General features: G+C 38.2%; 1 protein-coding gene across 4 annotated transcripts in view; it reads right to left on the bottom strand.

Moving 5' to 3' along the window:
• Positions 1-24,465, bottom strand: part of STXBP5 (syntaxin binding protein 5) — a 132,417-nt gene that overhangs the window by 40,725 nt on the left and 67,227 nt on the right. For all 4 annotated transcript variants that reach the window (XM_058170010.1, XM_058170027.1, XM_058170019.1 and 1 more), the window contains exons 8-15: positions 18,934-19,057; positions 9,215-9,293; positions 7,843-7,997; positions 4,177-4,249; positions 3,304-3,451; positions 3,142-3,209; positions 2,437-2,477; positions 1,551-1,771 (exon numbers count right to left, since the gene is read on the bottom strand). In XM_058170010.1, the coding sequence (XP_058025993.1) occupies positions 1,551-1,771; positions 2,437-2,477; positions 3,142-3,209; positions 3,304-3,451; positions 4,177-4,249; positions 7,843-7,997; positions 9,215-9,293; positions 18,934-19,057 (909 nt within the window). The remainder of the gene's footprint in view (positions 1-1,550; positions 1,772-2,436; positions 2,478-3,141; positions 3,210-3,303; positions 3,452-4,176; positions 4,250-7,842; positions 7,998-9,214; positions 9,294-18,933; positions 19,058-24,465) is intronic.

Genomic DNA, 24,465 nt, shown 5'->3' on the forward strand with positions numbered 1-24,465 from the left:
ACATACAGGGCAAATGCTTCTAGGTGATATCATTAAATATTAACACCAGTACTTTGAGCTGCTACTAAAAGCTTACAAGAAACCAGAATAGATTACTCTGAAATAACAGGAGATTTTGGCTCATCTTTGTCAATTAAGCTAACTCCATCACTCCATATCACTGGATCTCCTATATCATGTTCCCAAGCCTGAGGGAGTAATCAAATATTACTGCTAGACAGCCAGAACTAGCTCAGCATCCTACTTTGGTTAAAGAATCATTGTATTTCTACTCTTTAACATCTAAGAGATTCCATAAGCATTTCCATCTAGAATAAATGACAGCCAATCAGATTTTTATACTGTATCTACTTATACTGAAACCTACCATAGTCTCCATCAAGTCCATAAACCTAATCAAACAATCAATAATAGAATAAACAAATGAACTGACAAAACTATAACATTTCTCAATTGAAGGCAGCTACAGATAATTAGGACAAGAATTTGTATTGCTAAGCAATGTTGTCGAAAAGTGCGATTTCATGCAACCATGTTGCTTAGTGACAACAATCCTGGCAGTCTCTATTGCTGTCATTAAGCGAGGATTGCAATTCATTTACTGAGGACCTCCTTGTGACTTTCAGCAAGCAAAGTCAATGGGGAAGCTGGCAGGAAGTTGCAAGTCCAAGAGTGCTCACAAGCAAGCTGGCTGGTGGCTGCTGTGATACAAGTGCAGCCGGGCAGAGGGTGAATACTCCAGAGTGTGGAAGGGTGCACAGATGACTGCAACAGCCTGGCAAAAGCATGTCTGAAAGTGGGGTGAGTACAGGAAGGTGGGCAGATGGATGCTGTATCCTGGAATGAGTTCGGTCGTCTGTGCGGAGGGTGGGAGGATGGGTGGGAAAGTAGCAGGAGTGGGAATGATTTATAGGAGCTACTTGCATCCTTTCCTACTGACATTCCCATTGACTCTGGTTATAGTAAATTAGAGAGAGGGTCACAAATGACCATCATGTGACTGTGGGATGCTGGTTGCCAAGTGGCCAGATCATAATCACATGACCACAGCAATGCTGGGACAGCCAGAACTTTATAGACAGTTTGTAAGTACCATTTGTTCAGCACCATTCTAATTTTGAACAGTTGTTAAATGAGTGATTGCTAACCAAGGACTACCTGTGCTAAACCTTCTGTCCCACAGGTACATATAGATGTCAGAGAGCACAAGGGGAAAATAGATAGGGCTTAATGATTTCCTGTGACTGAGCTGTAAGGTAAAAGAAACATTTCACAGGCATGATTTAATTGCTAAATTTATCAAATTTGGTTCAATTGTACTTGTATTTGTAATGAATAAGGCCATTTATTTCCCAGTCCTAGGGAAGTAACCACAAACATAATTGTCTCTTTAATAAACTTCAATCTGAAGAACTGATGAAACAAAAATTATGCAAGTTGGCATTGTTACTATATTTTCACTGTTGAAAAATAGGGATCTTGATAACAATAGATATGAACATTAAGTGAATGCCACTTAAGTAGAAATGAATTTAAGTGAAAGCCATTACCGGAATAACTTCTGTTGTTATTTCTTGTTTGCTGAATCTGTAAACAATGACATGTGCAGAAACTCCTGCTATGCACAGCATCCTGCTTTCTGGACACCATGAGATGATCTGAATGGCATATGGATCTTCATCTACTATGTCAGTGCTTGGCCTATCTTCTTTATTTCGAGTTTTTTCAAATACTTTAGCTGTTTTTAATTTGTATAGTACTTGCAAAGTTACTAGGAATAAATTAAGAAATAAACTTGGTTATATGTTTAAATTAAATCATTTTGAGGAGACTATTTCTCCATTTAGAAATAGGATGATTATTTAAGGGACGCAATTCTGAAACAAAGAATAGGGAATATCATTCAAACAACGCAATTCTGAAACAGAGGTTATATTTCAGGATGTTTAAGTTTCATTAATATTGATTGACATCAAATATCAATGCACGGGAAGAGCTGTGTCTGAGTTGAATTTATTGTGAGAAAGATATTACACCTTACAATCTCTAGTCTGAGTCTCAAATATACTTTTTAAGAAAAATAAAGGATTTTCAGCAATATGAATTGTTAAACATGTACTTAGTTTTATATATTAAAATGGTTAATTATGATATGGCACTAAGATAGAATGCATAATCAAAAATTGTTGAGTTTTTAAAAATTGTCCTTTTCAAAATAGACAATTTTGTCACAAATAATTTAAAGTACATTCATTTCAACTGAATCCAAGCAAGACTGATTTAATATTTAATATTCAAACAAAGAAAAAATGAGATAAGTAATGTCACTACTATGCCATTCATATTATGCTGTTCTTATAACAGCTTTTGCATGTTAAATGGCTTTTTGGGTGTGGCGGGAAGTAAGAACCTCATTGAAAGTGGCAAATCACTTACTTGCAGAAGCATCCCAAAACTTGACCGATCCATCTGCATGCCTATTAAAATATGAAATGTTTTTAAAAGTATTTTTAGAAATTGAAGAATAGTGAGATTTACTTAGTTATGCTGAATTTATATAACAATTGTACAGCTTTATGTAGTTATTGATTTCTTAGCATTGACATATTAGTTCAACAATATAAGCAAATTATTGCTCTTAGAGACTTAGATGTAATATTATAAGTATCTCTGTAATCTGAAGAAAAATTAGATTTGCCTTTTTCTTTTCTTCCAACCTAAGTTTGGAGATTTTTTTTTTATCCCCGTGAAATATAGTTGTTGAATGTTGAGATTTAACTTTTTTAAAATGCAAAAAGAATTCTCATTTTTATACCATCTTAGAATCTAGAAAGATTAGTTGTCTTTGGTCTCATTAATCATTTAACAGTTTGGAGCCTTTTTGTTCTGTAGAGTAGGGCAAACCAAGGCTACAATCTTAATACTTACTAGAGAATAAGTTCGAATGAATTCAAACAAGATTATTTTTAAATTGTACTAGAAGTCAATCCTATCTATATAGTTCGCAATTCTATTTTTTTTTCAATACAATAGAATGATCAATGGAATCTGTTAAAAGAAATAAACGTAACACATACATTATGACCAAGATTTTCAATACGTAGTGATATTCTGTTTGGCATCTCCTATTTTGTAACTTACCCAGTAATGATAATCTCTGGATAACTCTGTGTGACCAAACCCCAATTTCCACCATTGATAGGCCATTCCTATTAAAAAATAATTGATTAAATCATAATAACAATTGCCCACCAATATATAAAGAACGGTACTTCAGAATATGATGTTAACACTTTTTTTTACCTTTTTACTATAGCCTTGACGCTTTTGTCGTGCACCCACTGAATAAAGTGCTGGAATAAGGTCTACAGGGCAATCAGCAAAATATTCACAACAAGTGACTGGAGATTCATGTATATTCAAGGGATATGGATTCTCAAATATAGGATACCTTTAATGAGGTGTTGAAAAGACAAGGATTGTTATTTTTTACATATTAAATTTGATACTATTAAAATTGTTTTTAGTGATAAAAATATTAAAAGAGAAAAAAATAAATACAATAGAAGAAGAAATATAGCACTTGAAGAATACTTGAAGCATAATCACTACACCATTACTAGTATTATATATTGATTTATAGTAGTTTGATTCATGTGTGTTCGTTCACTGGTGTATGTGTAGCTATCTATATTATATCTTGTGCCAAGGATTTGATATTTGTAAGAAAATATGTGTATGAAAAATGGGAGTACAAGAGTATTAAAAGTGCATCCCAGAAATGTGATACAATATTTTATTACGGAAAATTTCAGTTAATGAAATACATTAAAAATGTAAGCTTAGAGATTTCTAAGAAGGCTCAACAAAGAGAAAGATCCTCAAGACTATTTTTGAACTCTGAGGTGGTACTTTCCATGTGTGTGAATAAATGCAAATTTTAAGTTCAGAAAGCGATATTTAGATAAAATTAGAATGTCCATAGCATGTCATGCACTATAGAAATAAGTTCACTAAATTGAATGATACCAAAACTTCATTAAAATCTTTTTCTTCAAGGAGTCCAATAAACCTAGTTCATAAAAAATTGACCACTACAGAAACAGTATATTGTTAAACATGAATAAGAAAATAAACAAAAAATTGATATCTCCATATTACATTTTTATATCTTACCCATTTTGTGCAAGGTCAATAACTACTAAATCTTTTTCTAGGAGAACAACCACAGCATATGGCTCTTGGAAATCTAAAGAAGAGATACAAATATTCAAAGAAAGACAATTAATAATTCACATTTGGTAAATATTTAGCCACTGTTGATTTCACACAAAAGACTGTAATACGACACCAGTAAAGCATTGACATACAAGAGATTATTTCAATTTGAATATTGTGAATAAATGACAGGAAATGTTAAAATAATTCATGTTTAGTATTTTACTTACTCATGTATTTTGTATCACTTTTGCCAAAACTTTATTACTAATTTTCAGTAAAAAAATCCTAAACAGTGTAACATTAATAAAACTAAGAACAATTGAAACTAGTCAAAATGAGCATAAATAACCACTAATATAAAAATCCAACCATATATACATCTAACAAAAAAAAATGAACTCCTCAAAACCTCAAAGAAAACTGATGTCTTTGCTGATCCTTGGTAGAAAGGATTAAAATCCTTTCTGATAAGGAAAACTGATAGGTTTTGATAAGTTTGCACTGATAAGGAAAAGCAGAAGAATGTAAGTCACAATATTCTTGTAAGAATATAAGAAAAATTCAAGTCACAATATAAGTTGCATTCTCCTCTTGGCCAAATGCTAGGTCCAGTGGTGGATTTCTACCGGTTCAGGCGAACCGGTAGTGGTGGCAGTGGGAGGCTCTGCCCAACCACCCGGACGTCATTGCTGACGCTCTGCGCATGCGCAGAAGCACAGGATGCAAGCAAAGCAAGCACACGCACACTCAAAGTTCCGAACGAACCCACTATTGGCTAGTCTCTCTGCTTGTCTGCCTGATAATCACATGGTCTAAAAGAAGCAACTCTGATAGAAAATTGCAAGCAGCACTGAAGCTGTGCAGAGTGGGCAAACTGGTGCAACTAAGAAAAGCTCTCAAAAAGTTCACAGGAAAATTCTGGATATTCCAAAAGTTTTCATTCCAACACATCTCTCCCTAGTTATCCTTGGATCCATTCTGAAATTAACCAGATTCTTCTATTTTTAATTTTAAGAATTTGGATCATATTTTCCAAGCCACTCAATTTAGACATTCCAAATATCTCTCCCATTTCGCTGCAAGGCGTTCTTAGCAATTTCCCAAACATTTCTCCATCCCAATTACATGCTTATCTATGGAAAAATTAGAAATAACAGAGATGTGGCTCACTTTGGATCTGAAGGTGACAAAGTGCTTCTCAGGGACCATGGGTACACACACTGTACCTGGCCCTGTTTTAAGAAACTACAATGTTTTCTGATTTAGACAGTAATTGTGCAATCTCAGAAAAGCACTTTTTTTAATGTGCAGCAATATGCAGCCATATCCACTCTTCAAGTATCTCCCTTCCCTCCCCCTCCCCATTCTTCTTTACCAACTTCACTAAGATTGAATTCAAGCTCAAAAGTGGTGAAATTACCATCTCATTTATTAATAGAAAATTAGAGACAGCTATTTCATGAGTGAAATCAGAAGAGAATAAAAAATGCAAAAATATTCAGATCAGCTTCAGAGGATAAGAAAGGTTGTTCCCAGTGCTAATAAGATAAGCCCAGTCCTCAAGACTTTCTAGAGGGCTATAAGGGTAGAGTTCCACGGTACTATTGTTTTCTATACAATTTGGTTGAAGGCAACTTAGAAAGTCTCCAGAAGAAAACGATGATATGTTGGGCAAAAAACCTTGAACGCAATATAGAATTAGAAAAGTGGGACAAAGTGTGGGATAGAAACTATAAATTAACAATGGCAGTAGCCTATAAAGAAAATTTGTACAAAATGTTCCATAGATGGCACTTGGCACCAGCGAGATTGGCCAAAATGTTCCCAGATTTACCACCAAATTATTGGAGATATGGTTACAAGCCAGGCACAAACTACCATATATGGTGGATGTGCCCCAACATTAAAAAAAATTGGCAAAAAATTAAAAATTGGTTGGAGGAAATTACCCAATTAAAAATGGAATTTAAACCAGAACTCTATTTATTAGGAATATTTATTAGGAACCCAAAAATAGACAAATCTTTACAATATCTAATACTTTATATATTAACAGCAGCAAGGATTGCTGTTGCATATGGATGGAAACAAAACAATGTACCAGGAGAGGAAATAATAATCCGAAAAATTCTACAATGTGCAGAAATGGATATGATGATGCTGGAAATTAAGGAAAGGGAAGAGTCGGAATACTATAAAGTGTGGAACAAACTATATGACTGGTTAGAAAAAAGAAATCAAAATAATAAATCGGAATGTTAATCTAATTGGTTAAAACTAGGAAGTATAAATTAATGAATAGTGTTAACCGGACAATGATGGTTCTGTAAATAGACACCAATGTAAATATAAGCACACAGATGAATGATTGAATAAAACATGTCGATACAGTAAGCTGTAGATAATATATGATGTAGTGTTATGTTTGTTACGTGTTTTTAATGTGTTTTTGTTTTTTGTTGTATTTTTCTTTATTTTGTTTTTAAAAGTCAGCAGTTTAATAAAGATTACTTTAAAAAAAAAATCTCCAGAAGAAAATTAGATTCAAAGATAAAGCATTAATCTAGGAAAGATCCAAGACATCTTACACCTAATATATATTCAGCAGTTTTCAATTAAATTGAACAAGAGCTCCCATTATTCTAAAATAGCATTGTCATATTTAGTAGAAATAATTAGAATTACAATCCTAAACATCTGGACAATAGTATGATTTTCATAGATGATTGCAAAAACATTTATGTATGATATTATCAGAAACCTATAGAAATTAAAAATGACAGTGAATGTGCATTATTACCCAGATGGTTATAATATGTAATCTTAACTCTGTATCAATTAACCCATTGCCCTTTTCTAAAATCTCTCTATAAAATGTTAATCTAATAATTTTAACTGTCTCACTGTTCTAACAAAACAAATTATCAAATTAAATCTATGGATGATACTATTCATACATATATTTCTAGTCACTATTTTGTGATGCACTTAAAACATTATTTTATGTTTTTAATCTATTCATTTACTTTTTTAAAAATTGGTATAAGGGATTTTCTGTTACATGGATTTCTTCCACCGTTTTGATTGCAATAATCAGGCTTAGAAATTGGTTCACTTTGTGAATAACTTGGAAATTAAGAATAACCAAATAGTTGCAAACAATTAAAATTCATATATGACTTTCTCTGATACACTTTATCTATTTTCAACCTTATCACCATGGCAATAATTATTATACAGTAGGCTGATGAGTGAAGATATTTTCGTAAGGGGAAAATTGGGTAAATATCTGTACAATTTCATGATCTATAAGGTTGTAAACTACCCAGGGTTTATATTATAAGCCGCCCAGAGTCATCTTGCTGTGAAATGGGTGGCAAACAAATTTATTAAATAAATAAAAATAAATCTGAACTGGATATGCTATTTTACATAATCTAGTTCTTTTCAGAAATGTTGGAACTTTCAGAATTGCAAGCTAACATGATTGGAATGTTGCAGCTCTGGAATTTAGTTCCAATATTCCTGCTAGATGTTGAGTTAATAAATGCTGTTAATGAAGAAAGTAACGAAGAAATGCTGGAATTATAGAACAAAGGAAAAGAAAAATAAAGAACCCACCATTAGGGTATGGAGTTTCACACAAAGTTAGAAAATCTACTATTGAGTAATCCATTTCTAGAACAGCAGTACTCTTTCCATGCATAACAGTTAAACAGGGTCTTCTTCCAACAGTATCATATGATAAGCCACCAGACAAGATGATAAAAGGCTCTCTGAAAATAAGACAAATAAATAGTTAAGACAATGAAAGATAACATTAAAAAACATGGAACATTGTTGGATTTAGTGGAATAATATATTAAGAACTCTACGTGCTATGCCTGCTTGTTATACAACAATATAAGACTTACCATATGGACTGGACTGGACCGTATTAAAACAAAAACAACAAAACATTGAAAAAAATTGACTATGCAGTGAGTTATGAATAATTAATGGATTTTTTTTTAAAAGATATGTCTTTCAAGCTGCAATTAGAGCAGTTGAAGAATGTTATGTATTTATGTATTCATTTAAAAGTTTTATACAGCTGCCTTAAACATATCTTATATAGCATAACCCTGGGTAACTCACAAGCAATAATAAAACAATAAAAGCAATAGTAATTAAAACAAAAGGAAAAGGAAAACCTAGTGTCCAAACATAGCACATTCCACCAAACTCAAATAAACCGTAGGGATTTCCTGGGCTTCATATGTCGGTCAATGTTTGAGCAGAGTCACTTCTTTATCAAAGAGGGACTCCACATAAGATGTACTAAACTCATTAAAATTATTGGTTCTATCCACTATCCCGTTAATATATTCCATCCATGAAATTGAATTTGTTCTTTTTCTTTAATTCCCATGCATAAATAAATTTTGGAACATCACATTTGGGGACATAATATAAAGTTCCAGAGATGTAACAATTTTGATGGTGATATATTTATAGATGTTTGTATATTTTAAGTGTATAAATTTTGATATTTTTTTACTGTATAAAACTGAAGAACTCATGAATACATAGTTATTTCTGCATTCTGAATGCTTATTAAATATTTTTACAACTGTTTGACACATCTTAAATTTCAAAATGTAGGCTGGATTCAGAGAGAACAACCAAAAAAACAGAGTCCTTCCATTTATAGGAAGGCTTCAGCTCAGGGAACATTTTAGATGCCATAAGGGAGATCTAACTTTTATCTGTTTGCCTTTCCTCTGAGGGCTCCTAGATTTGGAGGGACAGAGGATTGTTTCACACAGTGTGGGAGAAGTTGCAGCAATATGCAGAAAAAAAATAAGGAATCCACTGAAGTTGCTTGCTTTCTCTCTTCTGATTGAATATCCCACCAAAGCATTCTGTCCAGGACAAATCTGGATCATATAGTCCAACTTTAGACACAATAAATATTCAAGTCATCATTAAATAACTGTGGCCCAATTCTTACCCAATTCTAGTTGTTTTGTATTCCACTTTAAGAATAGGTTTACAGGGTTCTGGCTTCTTTCCATCTTTGACCTGCTTCCCTAAAACAAAATATTGCCTTATTTTTATTTAAAATTGATTTAAAAGTTATCAAAATCTTAGAAATTATATTACAATCTTTTTTATATATAAATTTTTTTAATTTCCATTTTCCAACATCATATTTATGTACAATCTGTTATCCATCATTAATCATTAATTTTTATTTATTGCTGATTCGGGCCTGCCCGACTGCCACTTCCTTTCTTCACAATCTCCCTCTACCCTCTACTACTTTCCCCTCCTTCATCTCCTTCACTTTACTACTTCCTCTCCGCCTTCTCCACTCCTCCCTTCTTCCACCCTTTCTAACCTTCTTATTCCCCTCCTCCTTCTCAACTCTTTCCTACCTACTTTCTTCCCTCCTTCTACTCCTCTCTCCCTTTCTTTCTGAAATGGCAATCGGGTAGCCCCAATATCATTTCAAATTTTAATTTCATATCTTCAATCATTACTGTACATTAATAACCAATCCATGTATCATTTCCCCCCCCCACCCTCCCGCCTCCTCCCCCCTTCCCCCCCCCAACTTCCCAGAGCAAATACCGGGTATTATGACCAACAATGGTTCGGTTCTGCAACCCAACAAGAAAAACACAGACTTCAGAGGATAATTAGAACTGCAGAAAAAATAATTGCTACCAACTTGCCTTCCATTGAGGACCTGTATACTGCACGAATCAAGAAGAGCCGTGAAAATATTTGCAGATCCTCGCATCCTGGACATAAACTGTTTCAACTCCTACCCTCAAAACGACGCTATAGAGCACTGCACACCAGAACAACTAGACACAAGAACAGTTTTTTCCCGAAGGCCATCACTCTGCTAAACAAATAATTCCCTCAACACTGTCAGACTATTTACTGAATCTGCACTACTATTAATCGTTTCATAGTTCCCATCACCAATCTCTTTCCACTTATGACTGTATGACTATAACTTGTTGCTGGCAATCCTTATGATTTATATTGATATATTGATCATCAATTGTGTTGTAAATGTTGTACCTTGATGAAGGTATCTTTTCTTTTATGTACACTGAGAGCATATGCACCAAGACAAATTCCTTGTGTGTCCAACCACACTTGGCCAATAAAATTCTATTCTATAAAATTCTATTCTATTCTATTCAATCACAAGCTAAAATATACAAAATATACATAAACTCCCACCCCTCTCTAAAACTTTAAATCCCCTCACAATAAAAATAAAGAAATAAAAAAGAAAAAGAAAAAAGAAAAAAGAAAAGGAACAATACCAATACAATCTTCCCTTCAAATATTACTTCTTATAGTCCATTTTTAAAATTAGTCCATCTTCTCAAATTCAAATTTTCTCCACTTGTATATTCCTTCAAAATTCGTAAGTCCATTTCTTAAATTACAGTCCATCTTCTCGAGCTCAAATTTTCATCACTTATATATTTCTTCAATTGTCATAACATTTAATGTCCAATCTTCCAATATTATTCCATCAGTCAAATATCATTACGAATAAAGTCTCTCAAATACAATATTTCCAACTTTATAACTTTTGCTATCTATAAACTTATATCCAAGGCATATCAATTAAAACGAATAATCATTTAAGTTACATCCACAATATAACAGTAAACAATTAACATCATTACATCTACAACATTATCTAAATTCATAAATTTTACTTTCCATCCTTCACAATTAAATAGTATCCCATAGGTTTATACCTTACAAATAACAAATAACAAAAATCCTATAATTTATATCCTAAACAAATCAATTCTAGAAATTAACCATAATCATCATATTCACATCTTAAACATTCCTCCGTCTCCTATTCTATTTTCCATCATCTCCAAACCAGTTAATTTAGCATCTAACAACAAAGGATTCTCACTCTTTAAAACATTAATATAGAAATGTCTTGCTTTCATAACTGTACTAAGAAAATACTTTCTACTTCTAAAATTCACTGACAAACCCATTGGAACTTCCCATCTAAAATATATCTGATGTTTCTTAAACTCATCCACTAAAAAAGCAAATTCACTTCTCTTTCTTAACATTTTAGGAGGAATTTCCTTCATCATTTTTATATCTTGTCCCAATATTTGAAATTTATTTTTATAAAAGGCTTGCAAGATTTCATACCTAACCTTTTTAGTTGTAAAATAAATAACCACATCCCTCGGTAATCTATTTTGTCTTGCCCACCAAGAATTAACACGATAAATTCTTTCAATATTAATCTCAAAGTCTTCTGGCTCCTTTATCTGAGCAAAAGCTTGCGTAAAAATCTCTTTTAAATTTTCCTTCCTACTTTCCTTCAACCCCCTCACCCTTATGGCATATTCCATTAATCTATATTGTAATATTACTTTTTCTTCATCTGCCCTATCTACCTTTGCCTGTATATCTTCCATCTTATTATCTAAGTTCCAATTGTTTTGATTCTTTTGAATTTCCTCTATTTTCCTTTGCAACTCTAAATTAACTTTATTAATTTCTTCCAGACTATCCTCTATCTGAATACAAGACCTTAATATTTGTGAAATTGCATCCTTTACCATTTTCATTTCCCTCTTCTGCTCTTCCACCACTTCCTTAAAATCCAACATCTCTTTCTCTATTTCATCAAATTTTTTATCTATTTCTGAAAAACGAGTCTCCAGAAACTCCTATAAAAAATTTCTTAATTCCTCTTTGATGTCTTCTTTTAATTTTCGTATCTGAACTGAATAAATTTCAAAGTTTTTTGTGGCTTTTGGTACTATTTGCTTAAAAGCCATTTTTTTAAATATATAACCTACCCAGTAACAGAGGACAAAAAGGGGTTAAAAAGGAAAGATTCAAAAAACTTTTCTTCTAAATCACTATAATCCAAAGAAGAAAAAATATAAATCATAAAATTCTCATTTCTTCCATTTAGTCAGTATCTTCTTGTATATCTCCTAGTTCCACACTAGCTGTTAATAAGCATTTCCTTAACTTTCATTTCCAATACACAAATCGCCATTTGCTTGCATCCACAAAACGCCATTTGCTTTCTTCTCTCCTATCTTCACAACAAATGTATCCTCTATTAAGGGCTTACAGGCTTCTTGCAAACAAATGCTAGAACTCCAGTTTCTGCTCTGTCCGCATTACAATCCATCACAAATCCATTTCTGCCATGGAGATTGGATGCTACGTTTTTTTCTGCCAAAAGGCAGATGCCCTCCGAGTCCAGAGCTTCTTTCAGGCTTTAGAAGAAGCACTCCCCTCAAGCCTCCAAAAACTTTTCTGGGGCTTCTCCGGCTGGCTCAACTTCAGCCTGAATGCTCATCTCTCCCTCTTTGCCCGAGGGGGAGATTTTCAAGCTGCCGGATAGCTGATTTACACTGTCCTGGCAGCTCTACAGACTACGGGGTTAGCGGTCTAAAAAAGACCGCCATCAACGAAGCGGAGCCAAACCAGAAGCCCCAATTATATTACGATCTTAACAATATATCTATTTATTAGAAAAGCAGTATGTTCCATATGTTAGAAAATGATGTTTCAAGACTCATTATTCATACGGCTTAGTGCTCATGCAAAAGACTTACTGAAAACAACCATCCCTATTCTCAACTTCTCAGGGTAACTCCTTATTCTTAGAGTGGATGGGAAATTGAAATTAGATGGGAGATGGTGGGTAGGTGTTCCTAAAACTTCGATGGAGCATCACTGCTAGTGAATACTATAGCAAATACAGATAAATACAGATACTCCTCGATTTACGGCCGTAATGGAGCCTGTCCATTATGGTCATAATGTTAACTGAATCACTTTAAACAATTGAAACCTATCCCTCCTCTCCCCAATGCATTCATTAATCAAATTCAAGGACCATTAAGAGCACATGAGGTACTTCGAGGGAGGGGGTAGTGCAGGAAAAGATCACCTGCTTCTGGCCACCCAAGGCCTCTCTGCACTGAGGCCTGAGATATCTCATGCTCCCCTTCCCACCCCTTAGGGCGCCCCTTAGCTGCTTCGGCCTTCTTTGCACGTACTTTTCGAAGATTGGCAGAGCTCAGGTCTACATGGCAGAAAAGATTAGATTAGATTATAATTCTTTATTGGCCAAGTGTGATTGGACACACAAGGAATTTGTCTTTGGTACCTCAGTGTACATAAAAAGAAGAAAAAATTGGCCTTGTTCTCAGATGCAGGGGAAGTCGTTTTCTTTAGATCTTCTGTCCCCCTTTGCAAAAGCAGATGAAGACTAGAAGCCTGCAGGGGCAAAGGGGATGGAAACTTGCACCCCTGCAGGCCTCCATTCCCCACTCCAAAGCTTTTGCAAAAGGGGATAGAAGCCTTTGGGAATAAGATCTTGTGCCCCTGAAGACCTTCATTCTCCATGCCAAAAGCCTTTTGTGAAGGTGATAGAAGTCTTTGGGGGTGCGATCTCGTGCTTCTGCAGGCCTCTGTAATCTGTGCGAAAAGTCTTTTACAAAGGAGACAGAAGGGTGGTTAAGAACACAGGATCTAACCAAAACAGCTTCACCAGCATCTGAGAAGACAGACGCTTTTCAGCCATGAGGCCCTAAGCTCTACAGATCTATGAAAGATAAGTGAATGATTGGTGACAAGATGGGGAGGAGCTGGTGGCCTAGCATAGCAGCGGAATGGGAGTTTTCGGCTTGAACCTTCACATTGCCTCTTTTTCCTTAAGGTTTTCGCCTGTGTTATTAGCGACAAACTTTTTTCCTCAGCTGGCCCTCCCCCAGTCTTTCGCCCCAGGACATCGGTCATGGTCCCTCCATCCCAGTCCCTTTGCTGGGGCCCATTTTTCAAAAGTACAGTTTGCATCGGGCTTTTGGCCGCCCAGGACAATTTGCAGCCAGCCAATCAGTGCAGGGACTCGGGGGCTTTGGGAGTGGAAGAGCAGAGGCTGCAGTTCAGAAGGAAGGGAGGGAGGAAGGAAGGAAGGAAAGAAGGAAGGAAGGGGAAAGGGAATGAGATGGAGGGAGGGAGGGAGAGAAAAAGGAAGGACCACAAACCCTGGCACTAGATGTAAATTCAGGTTGGAAGGGACCCCAGAGATCATCTAGTCCAACCCACTGCTCTAGCGGGAGACCTTATATCATCTGGGTTATTTTGGTGCCTCTAACAGAGAGGAAAATTCCCAGAAAAGGGAAGGAGTTTACTGGGTGTGTGTGTGTCAGAGCCTGAAGCGCTACTAACCAGGGCAGCCCCCTGGTCGGGGACGAAATACCTTTGCCCCCTCCCAGCCCCCTCTTCCACAGGGAGAGGTCCTGTGAGATGAGAACCAGCCCGTGTCTCAGGTACTTTGGACAAAGGGGGGTGTTGTTGGCCCTCCTGAGCCTCCCTCTGAAGTACAGCCCCACTTCCACTTCCAAAGCTCCCTGAGTCCCTGTACTGATTGGCTGGCTGCAAATTTTGGCAAATGGGCCCTGGCAAAGGGGCTGGAATGGAGGGGCCATGGCCGATGTGCTGGGGCGAAAGGCTGGGGGAGGGCCAGCCGAGGAGAAAAGTTTGTGGCTAATAACGCAGTGGCAAAAACCTTAAGGAGAAACAGACAAGGCAAAGGTTTCGAGCCGAAAAGTCCTAGACCTGCATAGCAGGGAGGGGGAATAGGCAGGGGGCACACTGCAGTGTCTCTGCAGTCAGTCATAAGGATGAACAAATGCCGTGATGCTGCAACATTCATAACTTCAGAACTGAGTCATAAATACTTTTCGGAGTGATGTTGTAACTTTGAACCATCGCTAAATGAACGGTTGTGACTTGAGGACTACCTGTACTTCCCATCTTTCAGAATATTTATTTTATTTATTTATTTATTTATTCGATTTTTTATACCGCCCTTCTCCCGAAGGACTCAGGGCGGTGTACAGCCAAAAATAAAAACAAACAATACAATATACAATTTAAAATACAAATTAAAAAACTTATTTTATAATTGGCCTAAAAAACTTTAAAATATATAAAACTAAAACCCCATTAAAATTAATAATAGATAATTTAAAATCAATAAAATTTAAGCCAGCCCCGCGCGAATGAAAAGATGTGTCTTCAGGAGGCTCCAGTGACGTCACCCTCCTGCTGGGTGCTCTAACAGAGCACTCCGTGTTAGAAGATTGTAAAAGTCAGTGAAACAGAAAAAAAATCACTGTTCGCTGAGCTTAGCATACCCTCTGGGTGAAAGAGGGTTATCAGAGTTGTGGAATAGTGGCAGGTCTGACAGGGGGTTTGCTCTTAAGAGCGAATTTTCCTGGATTTATGAGCCCACCGAATTCCACTCCCTCCAACTTCAACACGCTCCTGTTTTTATCAAGAAAAAGGAGTGGGAAAGTCGCTTCTGCTCAAAAGGACTTATTAAATTGATTGATTTTCTAAGCAGACGGGAATTTCACAAGCGCTCGATCTTTGATGTAGAATCAGCACGGCAAGTACCGACTCCCTTTTTGAAACTTGAAACCTTTCTTTGTCTTTGATTAATTGACTTTTAAAATGGCGTCTGAAAGTGAAAGTAAATTTTTTTTAGTACGATAAAGTAGCGTTATTTGTGGATTGTTACAAACGGAGTTTTTTTATACTGAAAGGAGGGAAGGAAAGTTATTAAGTTTGAATTCCTGATTCTTTTGAAGACAGAATGGCAGCTAAACCTTTAAAGCCTTCTGGAAGAAGGGGATCTGAACCAAGTCTTGAGGAAATATTGAAAGAACAATTAAAACTTTCTGAAGATAGGCAAAAAGAGATGATGGAGAATTTTAATGCAAAAATAAGAGAAGATATTCTCATGGCAGTTCAAGGACTGAGTAAAAAAATTGAGGGATTGGAAGTGGAAATGCAACAGATCTCTCAGTCAAATAAGCATTTAGAAGACAAAATGAAAGGTGTTCAGAAAAAAGTGGATCAAAATGAAGATCAGGTTGTGATATTACAATATAAACTTATGGAAGGAGCTCTTAGAATTCGTGGTATGCAAGAAGAGCGAGGAGAAGACTTAAGAAAAATTATATCAGAAGCATTGGCTGAATTTATTGAAGTGGAACCCCAAGAGGTAGCTTACCAAATTGATAAAATATATAGAGTTAATTCTTGGATTGCAAGACAGAGAAAGCTTCCTCGGGACATTGTGGTTTATTTTGTGAAAAGGACTATGAGAAATCAGATTCTGCAAGTTTCATATCAGACAACTTTAAAAATTGGAGAACAGGAGCTGAAGGTGTTGAAAGAGATTCCTTCAAAGATGTTAAGAGATAGGAAGGAATTTGCTTTTTTTACACAAGAACTTAAAAAACATCAGATTCAATTCAGATGGGAGGTGCCAGCTGGACTGACAGTATTCTATCAAGGAAGGAGATATAGAATTGACACTGTTTTAAAGGCAAAGGATTTTCTTTCTACAGTTTTGAAAGTCGAAATAGAAGTGATAGAAAAACTTCAAGAGATTCAAGAAGGCGTGGTGATCCAAGAGCCTTCACTGCTGCCAGTATTAGAGGAACCACAAGAGCAAAGGGTGACAAGAGGAGCCCTTAAGCGTAAAGAAGAGCAACAGTCTCAAAGTAAAAGCCAGGATCCCAGTATGGAAGCTGTGGGAGGAGCTAGACGGAAGATACCGGAGGAGGAGCTTCCGTTGTCTGCTTCAAAGCTTCAGGAGGCCAGTAATGGCAAATAGAATTTTGTCATGGAATGTTAATGGCTTGAATTCAGCTCAGAAAGTCTTTTGGATAAGAATTTGGTGGATTATTCAAAATGTACTGAAGAAAAAGATAAAGTTCCTCCCACAATTTTTCCTTTTGGGAATTATAACGGATTGTACAGGGATTGAGACTAAATTGATTCTGAATTTAATAACAGCAGCAAGACTGTTGATTGGACAATACTGGAAGAAAGAAGAGGTACCTACAATAGAAGAATGGATACTGAAAGTCATTAATTTGGCTGAGATGGCTAAAATTTCAGCGTTTTTAAAAGACAATACGCAGGAAAGATATTTAATTGAATGGAAAAAATGGATTGATTATCTACAAAACAGATATCAGATTAAGAAATATCAGATTGCCTTTGAATAATTAGAAAGTTATTTTATGTAATGGGGAGGGGGTTGGGAGATGAAAAGCTTTGGATGTGGTTATTTGGATTGGAAGGGAAAATTTTATTCTATGTTTGGTTTATGTATAACAATACCTTGTGATTGACCCGGGAAGCCGGGGGAGGAGGGGAAGGGGTTTTTTTGGGGGGGGAGGGAGGGGGGAAAAAGGGGGAAAATGTTTTTGTTTTTTAAAACTCTTTCAATAAAAAAAAGAAAAAGAAAAGAAAAAGAAAAGATGTGTCTTCAGTTCGCGGCGGAAGGTCCGAAGGTCAGGTATTTGGCGTAAATCCAGGGGAAGCTCGTTCCAGAGTGTGGGAGCCCCCACAGAGAAGGACCTTCCCCTGGGGGCCGCCAGCCGACATTGCTTGGCGGACGGCACCCTGAGAAGTCCCTCTCTGTGAGAGCGTACGGGTCGGTGGGAGGCATGCGGTAACAGCAGGCGGTCCCGTAAGTACCCAGGCCCTAAGCCATGGAGCGCTTTAAAGGTAGTGACCAAAACCTTAAAGTGCACTCGAAAGGCCACAGGTAGCCAGTGCAGACTGCGCAGGAGCGGTGTTATATGGGAGCTACCCGTAGCTCCCTCTATCACCCGCGCAGCTGCATTCTGGACTAACTGAAGCCTCCGAGTGCACCTCAAGGGGAGCCCCATGTAGAGAGCATTACAATAATCCAAGCGAGAGGTAACGAGCGCATGAGTGACTGTGCACAAGGCATCCAGATCAAGGAAGGGGCACAACTGCCGAACCAGGCGAACCTGGTGGAAGGCCCTCCTGGAGACGGCCGTCAAATGATCTTCAAACGACAGCCATTCATCCAGGAGGACACCTAAGTTGCGCACCCTATCCTTTGGGGCCAATAACTCGCCTCCAACAGTCAGCCACGGCTGCAGCTGACTGAATCGGGATGTCGGCATCCACAGCCACTCCGTCTTGGAGGGATTAAGCTTGGAGGGATTAAGCTTGAGCCTGTTTCTCCCCATCCAGAATAGTCTTTACTAGAGTACGCAATGGAAAGAATGAGAAGGAAAATCTGTTTAGTCCAGTTTTGTTTAAAAATGGAGTCATCCCCATGTATTTTATAAGGAATGAGCATTTATCTAAAATAACTTGAAAATGGCAAAGAAGAAATAATCCTTTTTCGTCACACTAACAAATAAAGGTTTTACGTATCAGAACCAAATTAAAATCAGTATTAGTATTTAAAACGCAATAAAATATTGTAACACTCTTATATTATAGTAATGACCTACAACCTAATTCTGAATCATATTTGCTTTAAATTTTTAAAAAGTCAAATTAAGTTTAACAGTAAAAAAAATGTAAAGCAAGATTGGCCATATGCAAATGGTGATTGCTGTTATTGCTTACACTAATCTATGTATCTGATAATAAGACACTGAAAAATCTTTTTGTACATATAAGAATATACAAATATTCTGTAACAATCTAGGGACATTTATTCACTGTAGGCACAACATGGGAGCAAATTCAATAGGATTTACTTCCAGATATGTATAGAAGTGCAACCTAAGGTATAGTATACCAACGTATTAAATACAAACACATACATTGTGAACTTACCATGGGGAGTGATTGTCTGCAATGGCTTAGTAGGGTTCCTTACATTCCATATAGTCAAAGTGCCATCTGAATGGCTACAAATAAATTGCTTTCCTTCGTGATGCCAAGCTACAGAATGAATTGCCTAAGCAAAACAATAATAATTTAAAATATTAAGAAATATAAAATTAATTAAATTAAATTACTAAAACAGCATGGAGTCACAGGATCATGATAGCATTTTTTCTGAGAAACATATTAAGAGGCACAAGTTAATGTGGCTACAGCTCACGTCATCAGAGGGATCTGATGATGTGAATCCAGCTCACAAATGCTTACTTTATTTATTTTATTTATTTATTTTGTCAAACACAACAATTTATATAAGTGTAAGCATGAAATAACTATACAAATTGAATACAAACAAAGGGAACATTAGGACAGGAATGGTAGGCATGCTGGTGCTCTTATGCACGCCCCTTACAGACCTCTTAGGAATGGGGTGAGGTCAACAGTAGACAGTCTTCGGTTAAAGTTTTGGGGGTTTTGGGATGAGACCACAGAGTCAGGTAGTGCATTCCAGGCATTAACAACTCTGTTACTGAAGTTATATTTTCTACAATCAAGATTGGAGCGGTTCACTTTAAGTTTAAATCTATTGTGTGCTCGTATTTTAGTCTGTTAGTCAGAAAAAGTGCTGCCAAATTTGTCTCACTACAGACTAACATGGCTTTTCTATTATAATATCTAAAATTAAGCATGTAGGAAACTAACAATAAATTGAACATAATATGTATGCATATGTATATAATATGCTTAAATACCCCAATGCAGTTAAATTTGGCACAAAACAATATTTTAATACAAAATTAATTCAAAAGGAAAAGTCTCCACATTTAAAGGACACGTGTATTATTTATACAGCTATATCAGTTATATCATTTAATGTCATTTCAGTTAATCATTTAAACTGTTCTAATGCAAATATTTTACACTGGTGAAAATTAGAAAAATAAACCTATATTCATATACAAATGGTTACTTATCACAACCTGATAGACTGCAGCATATTGCTTACAGTTAAATATTACCAACTCAGTTTTACACTTGTAGATCATCAGAAAATTATTATAGCCTGGCATATTTTTATTTTTGCAGTAATATATTTGCCCTCCCCCACTCCACAAAGCTTCTGAAAGATGTTTTTAGTTATTTGTTAAGATCATTTATATGCAGACTTACTTCCATCTTGGAAACCAACCTTTAAAATCTTTCTTATATCATGAATTTAAGAATTTGATGTATCAATTATAACTGAATTATGTGATTATCTATGAAGCACTTAGTTCATAAAACTCATAAAACGCTTAATTAGAAAGTCATAGCATGTTAAACACATACACAGTTCATCAACCTTTATGGATAATTGGAAAATAGGCTGATTTTATATAGCAAAAAGCAACCTAATATATACTACAGGGAAAATCATTGTAGAAAAGAAAATTTGTAGCTAAATAACATTTGAATGTTATTTTAATAAAGTTCTGAACAAATCTACTTTCTAAACATATTAAAGTGATTGCATTAATTAAACCATAATATATGTAACATATTTACTACTAGTCTTAAACTGAAGATTTGGAGCATTGCCAATGTTTAACAGGACAAAATGGCAACAATTTTTCTTAGCAGCTAGAATCAACTAATGCAACAGAATTCTTAAAATACTGTATGTGAAACAAGATGCAGTTTGGACAACTAAAACACTGATATTGTTAAAAATCAGGAAAGAAGCATCACAAAGTTTTCAGTCTTCTTCAAAAATTTGTAACTGTTAAACTTTAAACATGCAGTTTTTAAAAAGCCACCTTTTTTCTAAACCCACAAATTCTTTACATAGTACAATCATTTTTAGAATATTTTTGATATGCAACTAAAGAGGGTCTGGAGCCGAGGGAGACCACTGTTCCTCAGATAGCCAGCTGTGAATCCCTTCTTGTGAAGTGGGGCCATAAGAATCAGATGGGTCTGTTGATCGCGTACCTGGCTCCTTGCTACGTGACTACAGCCCTGCCTGAGCTGCTGGAGGTGCTTGCCGGGGTGGCTGTTGAGATCCCCAGACTGTTGGTCATGGGTGATTTCAACTTGCCATCGGCCGGCCTGTCGTCGACAGTGGTTCAGGAGTTCCAGGCTTCCATGACGGCCTTGGACCTGATTCAAATAACTGATGGCCCTACCCACACGGGGGGATCCGCGCTGGACTTGATTTATATCTCTGGACAGTGGTTTAATGATCTGGTAGTAAGAGATTTAGTGACGATACCGGTGTCATGGTCAGATCATTTTCTCCTCCGCCTAGACTTTCAGACCGCTACTCACCACCGCAGGGAGACGGAACCAATGCGTTGGTTCCGTCCCAGGCGCCTGATGGACCCTGAGAGGTTCCAGACGGAGCTTGGGCCGTTTCCTGAGGATCTTGCCCACGGCACGACCGAAGAACTAGTGGCGGCCTGGGAACAGGCCGCGGCTGGGGCTTTGGACCGTGTCGTGCCTTTGCGGCCTCTGACCCGGCGCAGATCTCAATTAGCTCCTTGGTTCTCTGAGGAGCTGAGAGAGATGAAACGCCGGAGAAGACGCCTAGAGAGTGTTTGGAGGTCCAGCCGTTCCGAAGCTGATCGGACACTAGTTAGGTCTTTTTCAAAGACCTACCTAGTGGCACTGAGGGTGGCGAAGCGTTCCTACGCTTCCTCCCTCATTGCGTCGGCAGATAACCGCCCGGCCGCCCTGTTGCGGGTAACCCGTTCCCTCCTTCACCAGGGGGAGTGGGATGACCCCTTACAGGGACGTGCCGAGGAGTTTAGCGGTTATCTATACGATAAAATCGCTCAGCTCCGGGATAGCTTGGACCAAGATTGCAATGATCCGGATGAGATGACTGAGGCGCGTCTTGTTGATGTTGTTTGGGATGAGTTTGATTCTGTGGCTCCCGAGGACGTGGACAGGTTGCTGGGGAGACTGCATGCCACTACATGTTTACTGGACCCGTGCCCCTCCTGGCTGGTGCTGGCCACTCAGGAGGTGACATGAGGCTGGCTCCGGGGGATTATAAATGCTTCTTTGATGGAGGGGACCTTTCCCGCTGCCTTGAAAGAGGCGGTGGTGAGACCCCTCCTCAAGAAGCCTTCCCTGGACCCAGCTATTTTGGGTAATTATCGTCCAGTCTCCAACCTTCGCTTTGTGGCGAAGGTTGTAGAGAGTGTGGTGGCGTGGCAGTTTCCTCAGTACCTGGAGGAAGCTGTCTATCTAGACCCGTTCCAGTCCGGCTTCCGGCCTGGGCATAGCACCGAGACAGCTTTGGTCGCGTTGGTGGATGACCTCTGGAGGGCCAGGGATAGGGGTTGCTCCTCTGCCTTGGTCCTGTTAGATCTCTCATCGGCTTTTGATACCATCGACCATGGTATCCTGCTGCGCCGGCTGGAGGGGTTGGGAGTGGGAGGCACCGTTTATCGGTGGTTATCCTCCTACCTCTCCGACCGGTCACAGACGGTGTTGACAGGGGGACAGAGATTGGCCGCGAGGCACCTCACTTGTGGGGTGCCGCAGGGGTCGATTCTCTCGCCTCTCCTGTTCAACATCTATATGAAGCCGCTGGGTGAGGTCATCAGTGGCTTTGGGGTGAGTTATCACCTGTACGCTGATGATACTCAGCTGTACTTTTCCATCCCAGGTCACCCCAGCGAAGCTGTCGAAGTGCTGTCCCGTTGTCTGGAGGCCGTATGGGTCTGGATGGGGAGAAACAGACTCAGACTCAATCCATCCAAGACGGAGTGGCTGTGGATGCCGGCATCTCGGTACAGTCAGCTGCAAGTGCAGCTGACTGTTGGGGGCGAGTCACTGGCCCCAACGGAAAGGGTGCGCAACTTGGGCGTTCTCCTGGATGGACGGCTGTCGTTCGAAGGTCATTTGGCGGCCGTCTCCAGGAGAGCTTTTTACCAGGTTCGCCTGGTCCGCCAGTTGCGCCCCTTTCTAGACCGGGATGCCTTATGCACGGTCACTCATGCTCTCGTCACTTCTCGCCTGGATTATTGCAATGCTCTCTACATGGGGCTACCCCTGAAGTGCACTCGGAGACTTCAGCTAGTCCAGAATGCAGCTGTGATTGAGGGAGCACCACGTTGCTCCCGGGTAACACCACTCCTGCGCAGTCTGCACTGGCTACCTGTGGTCTTCCGGGTGCGCTTCAAGGTTTTGGTTACCACCTTCAAAGCGCTCCATGGCTTAGGGCCCGGGTACTTACGGGACCGCCTGCTGTTACCACATGCCTCCCACCGACCCGTGCGCTCTCACAGAGAGGGTCTTCTCAGGGTGCCGTCCGCCAGGCAGTGTCGGCTGGCGGCCCCCAGGGGAAGGGCCTTCTCTGTAGGAGCACCTACTTTCTGGAACGAACTTCCCCCCAGGTTACGGCAATTACCTGACCTTCGGACCTTTCGCCGGGAACTGAAAACTTATTTATTCATTCAAGCGGGACTGGCCTGATTTTTTAACTGCTACATTTTTAAATTCTTAAATTTTTAATTTTTAATTGTATTTTACTTGGTATTTTATATGGTCAATTTGGACGGTTTTAATTTCGGCCTTTATGGAATAAGTTTTTTAATTGTTATTTTAGTGTGTATATAAATTGTTTTAATGCAGGCTGTACACCGCCCTGAGTCCTTCGGGAGAAGGGCGGTATAAAAGTTTAATTAAATAAATAAATAAATAAATAAATAAATTCAGCTAAGATATGCTTTAATAGATCCAATATTCCTGAAACACTACATTTGACCATGGAACACTAGTATTTATAAGCAGTCTGTCTTCTCTGGAAATCCTATCCCTAAAGTGGTCTTCTCACTTAAGAATTCTCTATAAGAAATCCCAGATTTTGTAACATACTAGTACAGGGGTGTCAAACTCGTGGCCCACGGACCAGATGTGTCACACAGTGGCCAAGCCCAGCCCCATTTTAGCGAAGGAGAAAATAGTCACATGATGACAATGTGACGCTGTGAGTCTGACACTCCTGTACTAGTACATTCAAATTTCATAACTATATAACCTCCAAACTACTATGATACAATCGTGAAAAAGTACACGCTCTTTGAGTTCTATGGTATGTATCAGGACATATTAAAAATCATCTGGGTCTTAGCAGTTCTTATAAGTAGGTAAATACATCAGATGAACAAAACCACATGACATATTATACCTGTGATGACAAACCTATGGCACGCATGTTACATGTAGCACATAGCCATATCAGTGGGTACGTGATCTCAGCTCCGCAAGCTGATTTTCGGGCCTTCTGGGCCCACCAGAAGTAGGGAAACAGGATGTTTCCTGCCTTCAGAGGGCCTGGGTGGTGGTGGGGAAGGCCTGTTTTTCTCTCTTACCTGGCTCCAGAGCCTCTCTAGGAGTCTCTGGAGGCTGGGGACAGCAAAAAAGTCTCTTCCTGTCTAACCAGAAGTTGGTAAATGGGCTGTTTCTGTCCTCCGGGGGGGGTGGGGGGTG

Source organism: Ahaetulla prasina, chromosome 1 (assembly GCF_028640845.1).
Source record: "Ahaetulla prasina isolate Xishuangbanna chromosome 1, ASM2864084v1, whole genome shotgun sequence".
Lineage (NCBI taxonomy): Eukaryota > Metazoa > Chordata > Lepidosauria > Squamata > Colubridae > Ahaetulla > Ahaetulla prasina.